This window comes from Camponotus floridanus, unplaced genomic scaffold (genome assembly GCF_003227725.1).
Source record: "Camponotus floridanus strain SB8 unplaced genomic scaffold, Cflo_v7.5 scaffold1, whole genome shotgun sequence".
Taxonomy (NCBI): Eukaryota; Metazoa; Arthropoda; class Insecta; order Hymenoptera; family Formicidae; genus Camponotus; species Camponotus floridanus.
Window position 1 is genome coordinate 4,335,414 of NW_020229214.1, and position 13,319 is coordinate 4,348,732.

The 13,319-nt window shown below is 35.5% G+C and overlaps 2 protein-coding genes across 5 annotated transcripts; one reads left to right on the top strand and one right to left on the bottom strand.

The window, feature by feature from the left end:
- Positions 1-858: 858 nt before the first annotated feature.
- On the bottom strand, positions 859-3,449 carry LOC105248460 (F-box/LRR-repeat protein 7). Of its 2 annotated transcripts, XM_011253258.3 has the most exons (3): positions 3,092-3,449; positions 2,871-3,023; positions 859-2,414 (listed from the first exon to the last, which is right to left on the bottom strand). In XM_011253258.3, the coding sequence occupies exons 2-3, from the start codon at positions 2,945-2,947 to the stop codon at positions 1,052-1,054; spliced, it is 1,440 nt and encodes a 479-aa protein (XP_011251560.1). In that variant the 5' UTR covers positions 2,948-3,023; positions 3,092-3,449; the 3' UTR covers positions 859-1,051. The 2 variants fall into 2 exon arrangements, with proteins under 2 accessions (XP_011251560.1, XP_011251562.1); XM_011253260.3 differs by lacking the exon at positions 2,871-3,023 and having other exon boundaries at positions 860-2,414; positions 3,092-3,437.
- On the top strand, positions 3,450-12,926 carry LOC105248461 (E3 ubiquitin-protein ligase COP1). 3 transcript variants are annotated; one of them, XM_011253262.3, is made up of 8 exons: positions 3,913-4,068; positions 4,440-4,555; positions 9,774-9,937; positions 10,521-10,695; positions 10,777-11,104; positions 11,183-11,451; positions 11,691-11,869; positions 12,047-12,926. In XM_011253262.3, exons 1-8 carry the CDS (start codon positions 3,985-3,987, stop codon positions 12,268-12,270), a joined length of 1,539 nt encoding a protein of 512 aa, XP_011251564.1. In that variant the 5' UTR covers positions 3,913-3,984; the 3' UTR covers positions 12,271-12,926. The 3 variants fall into 3 exon arrangements, with proteins under 3 accessions (XP_019882193.1, XP_011251564.1, XP_025265545.1); XM_020026634.2 differs by lacking the exons at positions 3,913-4,068; positions 9,774-9,937; positions 10,521-10,695; ... (2 more) ...; positions 11,691-11,869; positions 12,047-12,926 and adding exons at positions 3,450-3,557; positions 5,200-7,673; XM_025409760.1 differs by lacking the exons at positions 9,774-9,937; positions 10,521-10,695; positions 10,777-11,104; ... (1 more) ...; positions 11,691-11,869; positions 12,047-12,926 and adding an exon at positions 5,200-7,673 and having other exon boundaries at positions 4,007-4,068.
- Positions 12,927-13,319: the final 393 nt, after the last annotated feature.

Sequence of the window (13,319 nt, forward strand, 5' to 3'; positions counted from 1 at the left end):
ATGATATTATTAAAAGTTTATTTTTCGAAAAAAAATAAAACTGCCATTTATATAAATCTCTTTTCAAACCTTAATTTAATAAAATTAATAAAATTATTTTACAAATTATTATAAAACATTACATAAATATTACATAATATTAATCTGCGCTAAAAAAATTCTGTAATAGTGTAAATTTGAAATTTATAAGATATAAAATTTTATATTTCTAAAATAACTGGGTTCAACATGATTTATATTTTCCCTGTGCATACATTTCTTTACATACATTTCTATACATATCGTGTAAAAAACATGTAATAATTAATTTACATATTCTAATAGTGTTAAAAAATGAGAATATTTAATATCTTATCCTGTAATTACAATAAATTAGAGACAATTTAATTATATAAAAAACATCAATGATTTTATCTTTATGCATTGCATTAAATTACAAACATAATAAATAGCAGACATAATTCTTTTGAAGCAGAATATATATGTATATATTTTTACAACCAATGTCTTGTAAAACACAAATAATCTTTTTACAAATTAATATACTTGCGAACAATGTCTAAGATATTTGTGTATATTAATAAATATTAATGCAAACAATACAAGTTAATTAAAATCTCAAATTGACAATTTCTACATCATCTTTCTCTCATTAACATGGTATCAAAAGATATAACATTTATCGTCGTATAAACTTGAATAAAAAAATTAAATTTACAAAATTTCCTATAAACTTTTCTTATAATACATTCTGGCACTTGGAACTGGTGATGCGAGATGATTAAATATTCTGAGAATGTCTTCGTTCTTAGATATTATTTTTAGTATATGTTCAGAAATTCTAATATTTTTTTTGTAAAAAATATTTTTACAAAATATCCTCAATATATTTTTATTTTTGATATTCTCTCAGAATATATATCCGCTTTTTTATCCATATAATTCTCTAAGAATACTCTCTTTTTCAGAGTACATTCTCTCGAGAACATATTCATGTGTTCTTCTTTATATCATCGTTTTGATATAAAGCAACACTATAGGTTGGCTTAGATCAACTAGAAAACCCAGGATTAGTATGCTCAATGATGCAACGTCGGCAGTAACGTTTAACTGCTCGGTAGCCGATCCACGTAACCATAGGACACTCGCCGATGTTGAGCTGTCGCAAGCCACGTACGTAATAAGCCAGCGCCTCGAGACCAGCATCTGTGACTCTCTCACACCCGCACAGGGACAATTTCTTCAGATTAGGACATCCAGTCGAGAGTGCCTCGAGAGTCGCATCGCCGATGTCGCATTTACCAATATCTAGAGCGCGCATACGCGGACAGCCACGTGCCAAGGCGATGGTCGCGCTGTCACTGAGCGCCTCGCAACCGCGGGCGTTCAAATAACGCAGCTTGTAGCAGTGACGGGCAACGACTAGCAAACCGGCGTCGGACACGCGATCGCATTTGCCTACGGAGAAGTAACGGAGCGATGGGCCCAGACGCGCCGCCAGTTCGCGCACTCCAAAATCCGTCACCTTCACGCAATCCGACACCGACAGCTGACGCAAACTGGCGCAGTAGGAAGCGATGGCTACCAGACTGGCATCGGTGATGCGGGTGCACCTACGTAGATAAAGACATCCGAGATGCGGCATACGTGACAGACTTAGTACCAGACCAGAATCCTCTATACCGTGACAATCACTGAGGTCGAGCGACTGTAGTTGCAAGGTAGTCGTACGACCGCAAGCTCGTGTAACATTGGAACAACCAGTCAGATCGAGCTCCTTAAGATGGGTGCAACTGTCCAGTACAGTGGTGACATTGGCATCGGTGACACGTCGCGAGTGTCGTAGCACCAGGGAAGTTAAATTGAGATATGGTAATTGGACGAAGATGCCAGCCAAACCTGTGGCACCTTCCAGAACCAAACGACGGATGCAGGTATGACAGCCACGACGTGTCAGTGCGTTCAACGCTGTAGTGGCATTTTGCGGATAACAGACTTCGACTTCCCGCCAAAGTGCCGGGTGCCACGCGATCTCCCAAAGACGTCGACATGTCTGCGCCAAAGCGCAGCGGTCACGCGTGTCGAGCCAACTGAAAATCCTCAGCAGCAGATTATCATCAAGCTGGCAGAAATCACTAACGGAATGATGTATCAGGTGCTTGGGTTGTGATGACTGTTGTTGCTGTTGTTGACGGGTGGGCACGCTCGGTACCCCCGGTGTCGATGAGGACGATGACGACGTGGTGCGGCAAGCATTGTTATCGAGGGTATGATATCCCAAGTCGATGGCATCTGAACCTGGCCGGTATACGCTGACCTTTTGCGATGAGTAGCCTCCTCCCCGTTCAGAGCCACTCTGCTCTCCAAAGCTGGGAAAGAGGAGTGGGCATGATCCGTCCATTCCATGCTCCGTTCTACAATTTCAAAAGTTGACTTCAATACAATTACACCTAGTATTCTACAAGTATATATAAATTGATTAGATTATGAAAAGGTTTTAAATTAAAATGTATTTTATAACAAGATAACATAACCATCAGATAACTTTTAAATGGAAGATGTGGATTATATTTAAATAAAATATAATTCAAATAAAATATATATATTTGATGAATTTACTTTATAAATATGTATATCCTCACAGAGGAGAAAAAAATTTTAATTTAGCATTTAATTATCAGAATATTTAAAGATTGGTAAATCTGAATTATAACTTACAAAAAGAGCTCTCAAATTTATAAAAAAAAAAAAGAGATTCATAAAATTCATTAATACTAACTATATCAATGAGACATATGTTATACAGCATTAATTAATTAATTCACAGATAGAAACTTATAAATTTATGAAGACAAATGTCTAATGCATACATTCCATACTTTTCCCATAGATATATTGCTTCATCGATGACTCTGTTATTCGCGCATACCTCGACGCGAAGCAGCATTACTTTTGAAAAAATTCGCCATTATAAATCTCAAATTTAGCGCGACCGCTGATGCATACAGCGTGCGAATTACGTCCTGAGGAATTATCGATATTTTTTGTGTCATTAATTTGTCAGTAATTTCTACGCGAGAATCTTACTCACAACAGGATGCCGGACAGGGAGAGTCAGCGACCGTGCGCAACATCACTGAGCAATATCGATCTATCCGCCACCTCCATGTTGATCCCGCATTCCAATTCTCGAAGCAGCTGCGGGGCCCGTGTTTTCGCTCTCGCGGGGATCTGGGGGCCTCGGGGAGACCAGGGACAATCTATCCGATTGTCGCGGGTGTCCCGGAATTCGTCGAGTCCCACGCGCGATCGCCGAAGAACGCTGTATGTGATCGCGTTTCGGATGCAGGACGAAAAATTTGACACATGACAAGCCCCTCGACACACTTACGGAGCCCCCCTCGATACTATCGCGATTGCGACTTGCGACCAGTGCCCCTTCCACCGTTTTCACCGACTCCGCTTTATCCTTATCCCACTCGTGCGACGTCGATCGAGATGTGGGGTTTCTAGCGGCTCCCGAAATGAAAGGCGCTCCATTCCATTGATGACGTAAGGTTGGAAACATTCGTCAAAAACGTGTTGAACGTGAGCCACGAATTTCACGCGAAAAGTAGAATATAAACTTTATTGTTGAATACACGCGCGTCATCTCTCTCGAATAAATGTATCTTCGTTAAAATCTAAATGAAGCGGGTTAAATGAAATTATTATTCCGATGAAGAAAGAGAGCTACGGATTTTTATACATAATTATAGAAAAATATAATATTTACAATTGTCACGCGCTCAAGGAATCTTGACTTCATCGGTAACAAAGAGATGATAATTTTAGTTCGCTTTTAGTTCGCGCGACTGACCTCGCGTGGCGTCAATCCAGATCAAATTCAACGTAGAGTCGCCGCTCTTATTCCTCTCGATGCTACATGTATATATATATATATGTATATATATATAATACACCTAATGCTCTCGGGAACGAATTATGGCATTGTCTTTTATCAGGGCTAGGGTATCACCGCGCAGAAATTCACTCTTGCGTTTCTTTGCCAACGTATCGACCATGAAGGTAATTTACGTGAGATCTTTCTCGCCATCGTTTTTTCGTCGTCGAGGAAGCGCGTTTGACGCTCGCAAACGAAAAAGCGCGATATTTTCGTCGGGTTTTGGAAGATTGTTCGTACTGTGACGAATGTACCCGATGCAATCTGTCGTTTGCTGCGCGCGTTCAGAGTATTTCGAGCACGAATGCGAATTTTTTTTTTGCCCTCTGTCGCGAACGACAATGTCAACGATCGAACGTTATTAATTATCGTCAATTTGACGTGAAAATTTTTAACGTACTTGTTCGTCGTTCGAATAAGAAACGCAAATACTGAAAGATACACTTGTCGCCCATTTCCTCTCGACACAATTACATATTTTTTCCTTTTTTCGCAGAAGGGATTGGTGCTCGGTGTGTACGAAACAGAGAACGAGAGCAACGTCGTGTTTACTCCTACTGCCGCCAAGTACAATGAATTGGTTAACGGAAAGCTGCTGAAAAATATCTTGCTGTAAGTCTCCTCAATATGCTACTATTACTTATTATTGCTGATCACCTTTTGTGCATTCTCGCAATTTTAGAGATGGTATCACCGCAGTATATATCTGTTACATATAGTATCGTATCTTATCTAACAAGGCTGTACCCCTTGTGCGCTGTTGTAGAATATACTTGCGAGACTATCTTGACTATTTGGACAAGATGTTTATTCAGTATCGAAGTATTTTTTTTTTCCACCTTCTCCATATCAAACTCTCCCTTCTTTCGACGAAGGGTTGACTTACATTCCCTTATACACATGTACATATGAACACTTTTTCTCTACTTATACTTCATTTAATTTTATACACTAAGATATAGAACTATGACGTATGTAAGACAGTTTCCATACAACATTGCATTTTGCTAAATTGTTCCTTCACTTTTGTTTAATCGGACAACATATAACAATATGTTTAAATATTTTATTCATATTTCCAGCCTGAAACAATTGTTATATAATGCTGCCTGAGCTTTTTTCTGACATTCAAAAGTGCTTTCCCTTTGTTATCTTAAAATTCTTACGTAAAGTATTTTTTGTTATTGAAAATTTTGAATTTTTAAACAAGAGTTTTGTACTCCACGAGCTCACTGGCATTATTTTCATTGTTTCAGGAGTGACTAGACTGAGAGACGATATTATACATATGATATGAAGCGCAACTTGCTCCGCACAAGGATTTCCTAGACATATGCTGCGCTTTATAAATGAGAATATAACTAGAGAATAATAACTGCCCGATTTATGACATATTCTTTTCGACGCGATGTCAGACAAATCAAATGCCCAATTAGGAAGATTATAAACTGTTAACACTTCAGTCATAATTAATCTTTGCTGCTTGAAGACTGAATCAGAAATTGAATATAATAATAGAGTAGTAATGTCGACTCCTGGCAATAGTAATATGGGGAACGATAACAGCGCAGGGAGTAGTTGTGCTGGATTAGGTGACAGTAGTGGTAAAATTAATAAGCTTCAACCCACAAATGTACTACAAAGGATGACTGGGATATTAGAAGATAAGAGCAATGATTACATGTGCCCAATTTGTTTCGATCTTATCGACACAGCGTATATCACACGTTGCGGACATACGTTTTGTCATCATTGTATCGTAAAGTGCTTAGAAATTAAGGATCGTTGTCCGAAATGCAGTTTTACATTAAACGAGCAAGACATCTTCCCGAATTTTCTGTTGGACGAGCTAGTTTCCAAATATAAGACGAGAACTAAGGGTCTTGCACAGTTAGGCTCTTACTCGGAGAATGGTAGACATAGAATGACTGGTAACGATTCGTCAACACCGGCATCTGATGGATTAAGAAGCATCGTTGCAGCAGAGAGCGCCAATCTCACTCTACCCGACGTAAATGTAATGTTAGAAGTGCTGACTCAACGAAAGCATCTACTCGAAGCAGAAACTTGTACAGCGCAAAATAAACTTCTGCATGAATTCCTGAAACACCTGTTGCAACAGAAGGAGGAACAAAGAAATCAATTGCAAAAGGAAGTTGTGTTGATCAAGAAGGATATGGAGGAAGTTGAGAGTATTCTAAAGGATGTTCAGAGCAAATGTCCGCGGGTGGAAGACGTCAAAAAGGCGAGCGAGAATGACACGGCGCAGGTTTCGGCCATTAGACGAGAAATGCTCGGCCTTATAGATATAATAGATTCGAATATGGTGAAACCTAGCGACAAGGCGATCAGCGGCATTGATAGTTTGATTAATCCAAACGTCAGTCAGCCCAGTGGATCAACCCTAGCTATACGTAGGAAGAGATTACACGCTCATTTCGATGACTTTGTTCAATGTTACTTCGATTCCCGTGGCAAGGAGTTGCTGCTCGGCCAAAAATCACAAACTCAGAGCGAAGCGCAGCAACATGGCAGTGCACATAGTACAAGTTCCGGTCTAGACGTCTTTCGTGAGAACCTAGTCAAGTTTTCAAGATACAATTCCCTGCGTCCATTGGCGACTCTCAATTATTCATCGGATCTCTTTAACAATTCCACAATCGTTTCCAGCATCGAGTTCGATAAAGACAACGAGTTCTTTGCCATTGCTGGCGTGACGAAACGAATAAAGGTATTTGATTACGGTGCCGTTATACGCGACACCGTTGACATTCATTATCCTTGCGTCGAGATGGTCTCCAGTTCGAAAATCTCATGCGTCTCGTGGAATTCTTTCCACAAAGGTATGCTCGCTTCATCGGACTACGAAGGTACCGTGACAGTGTGGGACGCGACAACCGGCCAGAGAACCAAGACGTTTCAAGAGCACGAAAAGAGATGTTGGTCCGTTGATTTCAACGACGTGGACACGCGATTGATCGCATCTGGCTCCGACGACGCCCGGGTCAAATTATGGGCATTGAACACCGATTATTCCGTAGCGTCGTTGGAGGCAAAGGCGAACGTATGTTGCGTGAAGTTTAATCCACGCAGCTCTTGTCACCTCGCATTCGGTTCTGCGGATCATTGTGTACATTATTATGACTTGCGTAATATGAAGGAGGCTTTATGCATATTCAAGGGCCACCGCAAAGCCGTCTCCTATGTCAAGTTTATTAACAAGGAGGAAATTGTTTCTGCGAGTACGGATTCTCAATTGAAAATGTGGAATATAAATAATCCGCTCTGTCTACGGTCCTTCGTGGGACACGTGAACGAGAAAAATTTTGTCGGACTTGCTACTGACGGCGATTACGTCGCCTGCGGATCGGAAAATAACGCGTTATACGTGTACTATAAAGGACTAACGAAACAGTTGTTCTCGTATAAATTCGACGCCGTTCGAAGTATACTGGAGCTGCAAGACAGAAGAGAGGAAGATCTGAATGAATTCGTGTCCGCGGTATGTTGGAGACAGATGTCTAATGTCGTGGTAGCCGCTAATTCTCAAGGAATTATCAAAATATTAGAGTTGGTTTAAAAACAATTAAAATTAATCGAACGGAGGATAATTAAGTGGATTGAATGAAAATAGCGTATGAATAACAACGAGAAAAATGACAGAATTATTCTAAATAGCATAATATATAATATATAATTTATCATAACACGACATGTAGAGAAAATTTTTAACATAACGGATTTTAAATCGAATATTAATATTCATATTGAACGTGCATTATATCGGCGAATAAATAATTTATGAAAAATAGAAATCTCTAATTGATTCATGCTCAATATTACCAAGGAGAGCACAGGTATTTTCTGTGGATTGTACATTGTGTGCATAATTAGGAAAATTAATATTGTTAATTATTACGCGTTTTCATATATATCTTGACTCTATTTTCTAATTGGTAATTAATAATTTAGGAATATATAAGTACATACAGACTGAATCGTAATGATACAAGTTTTGCATTGTTACAACAATGAGCATGTTATATGATCATTTATAAAATTGAAACGATTGTACATCTTTTATAATTTTATATTAAGTTACTTATATACTTAACATTCGCCGGGAACATTATAGTTCAGCACGCTTGTTAATCTGTATTTCATGCAGATATATGTATATATATATATTTTTTTTTAGATATGATCGCAACATGAGAGTGAGGTTTATTACAATAAGCGCAATACTGCTAAAAATAACAATTAAATATGTAAAAATTTTAAACAGTGTATATGTATATGTTTCAAAGTGTCTTTCTTAAATATTTTCTGGATTTAAAATGACGATTGTTTCAATCATGTGTATTTATCATTAAAAAAAATTGATATATATATTTAATAGAGCACATCCTAATTTTCTTTAACAAAATCTGCCAAATAAATTTAAATTCCAGTTGTTTAAGTTTTTTAAAAATTAATAAAACTTAAAACCAGAATAAAAGAGAAAACCATCAAAATTGATGTAGTGATATTTTGACTGGTAATCGTATATATATACAAATCGTACCTGCATTTTTTTTAGACCTATTAACAATTGCAATATCAATATTTCGAGTACTCTAAAATATCGGTAATTTAGCTGTCATTGTACGTAGAAAAGTCAAAACAAAGTTTTGGAAAATTTTTTTTGCAATTAGTTAATGACTTAATATCTTCAGCTTAAAGCGACTCGCTAGTATCACGACTGTATGATTTTATAAACAGAAACATGATAAGGTGTAATCAACGTCTCATATTTTTGATGATAACGCATTGTACATATAACGCATGTTTCTGTTAAAATGCTCTATGATTTAGTAGTCGGAAAGATATTGCTTTAATTGCATATAAAAAATTTTATATAATTATAATATTATTTCTTTATAGTTTTACATTAGAAATTTTGTTGTGTTATATAAGTCTAATAGAAATAATAAAATAAAACAAAATAACAAATTATGATTCTAAAAATTATGAATATTGTTAAAAAAGGCAATCTTAAAGTGCCAACATGTACAGAAGATAAATAAAAAAATTAATGTATTTTAAATGTTTAAGAACATATCACTTTTTGTGCAAAATATTGGAATCTTAAAATGACAAAATAAAGAATATTTTTTTTTAGAAAATGACTTTTTTTAAGTTTCAATCATAAGAGTATTAATGAGACGTCCATTATTTTTTGCTTGTTAATAAAAATTAATTACACTCTTCTAAATTTATTTTTAATTTGATTCATTGTACAACTATGCCAACTAAACCCCATGACAAAGTCACATTATTGCTTGTAACATCATTGTACATAATAGAAATTAATATTTGCTAATACAAAAATTTTATGGTGTATTCTATTTTAAGCTGCTAAATAGGTTGCTCGCGCAAATTCAACTTGTTAGTGAGAACTGAATGTGAAATAATTATCTGTAATATCGAAATGTATTGATGCTAATAGATCACAAAGCAACAGTTATGAATTAATGTATAGTTATAATCCTCGAAGAAAATAATTGTAAAAATGTACCAGTGTGTATAATGTATAACTGGATGAAGAAAATTATTCTAGAATAAAGAATAGTATATTTTTAGAGAGTGTATTTTAAAATTGCAAATTACTATATCGTATATAAAATAAATGTCAAAAAATGCCTAGATTTTATTGTAATTAATAAATTTACGAATTTATGTCTGAATTTGTCTTCTAAGTATATTATTATCGCATATCTGTCCTTATTAAAGAAAAATATTATTGTAGTGTGATTTTTTGACTAACTTCAAATGAATGTTTACGCTACAGAGCAGGGCCAAAGATTCCTAAGGGTCATGCTAGAGTGTTTTGGGGTTTGGATGAAACAGATTACAGCGGAGTTGCGGTAGTTAGTCTAGGAAAACAAGGTCTTGGTATTAACAAACTTGAAGAGATCCATGAAGGAAAGGAGAGTGTACGTGCTGCGGCAGCAGGTAATTCTCATTATTCAATAATATATCGTGTAAAAAAAGAATTATTACAATCTATGTTACACAAAATTTTAAATTTCTAAGTTTTAATGTGAAATTAACATTTTAATGTGTATTGTATATACTGTATATATGTTGTATAAAAATACTGTATATATGTTATATTAAATATCTTTATATAATATATTAGATTAGAAGAAATATTTAATTTGATGTTTTAAGATCTATTATATTTCTTTATTTTCTTTTTTTAATTAAAAGATTATGGCATGATTGTGATTATAATATTGATTTCAATATATTGGGCTATTTATATTTAAATCACTCATATATTTCTTTATTTTCTTTTATGAATTAGAAGATTATGGCATGATTGTGATTATAATATTGATTTCAATATATTGGGCTATTTATATTTAAATCACTCATATATTTTTTGATTTTCTTAGATAAATTTTAGGCGAAAAGTATTAAAAAGATAATTGTATTATTTTGTAGTTAAGATATAAAAACATTGTCCATTTTCTGTCATTCATTTTATTATAAAATATTATAGAACTCTATTAATAGATCATTATTATTTTAGCGGGATGCCGTGCTTTGGATGATGTCGAGATAAAAGACATCAAGCTAGAGACACTAGGAGATGCGGAAGCCGCCGCCGAGGGAGCCGGTTTAGCCACATGGCTTTATCAAGGATATAAAAATGAGGAGAAGAAGAAGAAGTTACCAAAGATCTCACTCTACGGAGAAGAAGGAGAGTAAGTTTCTTTATACTCGAAAATAGATTTGGCATTGCATAAGATTGTAAACACATTTTTCTAACGTAATAATTTTCTTAGGACGGAATGGCGAGTGGGTATTATCAAGGCCCAGGCACAGAATTGGGCTCGTGAGCTCGCGGATACACCCGCGAATCTGATGACGCCCACAATATTTTCGCAACGGGTTTCCGAGGTTCTGACAAACCTTGGGATCGATATTCAAGTGCGCGAAAAGAGTTGGGCCGAGCAGAAGAAGATGGGTTCGTTCCTCAGCGTAGCTCGTGGTAGTTGCGAACCACCTAAATTTTTAGAGATCAGTTACAAAGGCGCCGAGAACCCGAGTGAGTCTCCAATGACTTTTGTCGGCAAAGGAGTTACCTTTGACGCCGGTGGCATTAGCCTTAAGGTAAATTGTGTTACTTTTCTCTATGATGTAAAATAAGGAAGAAACTCGAGGAAGAACAATTGTTGTTCACGATTGCAGCCGTCATCGGAAATGGACGAAATGCGCGCCGATATGAGTGGTGCCGCTTGCGTAGCCGCCACTATTCGAGCTGCGGCGGAGTTGAAGTTGAAGAAAAATATCATCGGACTAATTCCACTCACGGAGAATCTACCATCCGGGCACGCCACGAAGCCCGGAGATCTGGTTCGGGCGATGAATGGCAAGACCATTATCGTAGATAACACTGATGCAGAGGGCAGACTGATTCTCGCCGACGCGTTATGCTACGCTCAGGAATTTAATCCGAGGTAAACAGCACCAATTTGTACAACATGATACAATGACAAATTATGTTGAGCATAATTATGCGTAGAACTGATACAAACTATTCTATAAACTATAAAATTTTTTAATTTTAGCTATATTCTGTAAATGAAACTCTCTCTTATACTTTATAAGATCCTTAATACTGTATATTTGACAAATTTTCATTTATTTTCTATTTTATATATATTATCGCAATTTGATAAATCCTCAATTTTAATAGATTTATTTTGGATATCGCTACGTTAACCGGTGCCATGAGAGTCGCTCTCTCCAACTCCGCGACAGGAGTGTTCACCAATGATGGTAATCTCTATGAAACTCTGAGAAATGCTGGCACGGTAACTGGCGATCGAGTATGGAGATTCCCTTTGTGGCAGCATTTCACTGACGAAGTGACAAGTGAGTAAATTATTGTTCGGTAAATAATTATTTCTTATGTTAGAAATTTAGAGATATTTTTTTTATATCTATAGCAATGTTATCATCTTTATCTGTAACTATCGACAGAGAAAACTCGAATATAGTATCTTTATTATCTGTCACTTATCTAAAACACTTGATACCAATAATTTTCAGAAAAAGTCAAGGGTGCTGATATAAATAATATCGCCAAATGCAAGGGCGGTGGCTCTTGTAGTGCTGCTGCCTTCTTGAGAGAGTTCGTCGCCAAGGACATACCATGGATGCATCTGGATATAGCCGGTGTTATGGGTCCTGCTCACGACGAATTATCATATATCCCAGCCGGAATGACTGGGCGCCCCACACGTACGCTAATACAATTTCTACAGACATTGTAGAAATCGCAATAAGCGAGGCCTACAGCGAATTATTTTTACGCAACTCGTACATCTCGGGCGAATTCTTTTGTATAATTTTATATACATATACATAAAAGTTTACACATAGAAGGATATGTATATACGAGATACAATATTATATATATAGGGGAATCGGGCCTAATATGGAGAGGCTTATATTGATGCGGTTTATCCAGCTTGAAATAATAATATACATTGATAAATAACATGTATAAATAACTTTTACTAGGCCAGTAGCAATATTTTGTTATATAGTAAGCTCATCGAACTCGTATTACGAGAATCAAAGATAATACATGAATTGAGTGCTATAGACTAGTAACATATTTGAGTTTAAAATTATATTTATTATATTGCCCATATTGAATAGTAAATTTAAAATTTAAAAGAATTCTGAAAGATCATGATTTTTTAGTATGAAAATATGTTATTATTGGGCGTTTTTCAACAAACGACACAGAGGACACAGTGTACAATTTCATCCTTGGTTACATTCGATAAGCAGGATGAAATGATACACTGTGTCCTCTATGTCGATTGCTGAAAAACGCTCATTGTTATAGGAACAATATGTATTCGATGAATATATATATATATATTTTCTTTCTCAGTTCAAGTATTGTATACACACACACACACAAAACATATATATATATATATATATATATATATATATATATATATATATGTGTGTGTTTTATTCAGTATATATCTATTATTTAAAGTTTATTAAGTACATTTTATAAAGATTTTCTTTGATTATCTAATTGATAAAATAATTGAAAATAAGACAATGTATCAACTTTTTATAACTCGCATTGTCTTAGTTTTTCTTATACCTCACCATATTAGGCACTGCCTATATCTCTTAGAAAAGTTACCACTTATATATTTAAAATACATAATCTGCAAACAAATAATGTATACATAACATATATACATATACATATACATATATATATATATATATATATATATATATATATATAACAAAAGAATAATGTATACACTATATATATATATATAAC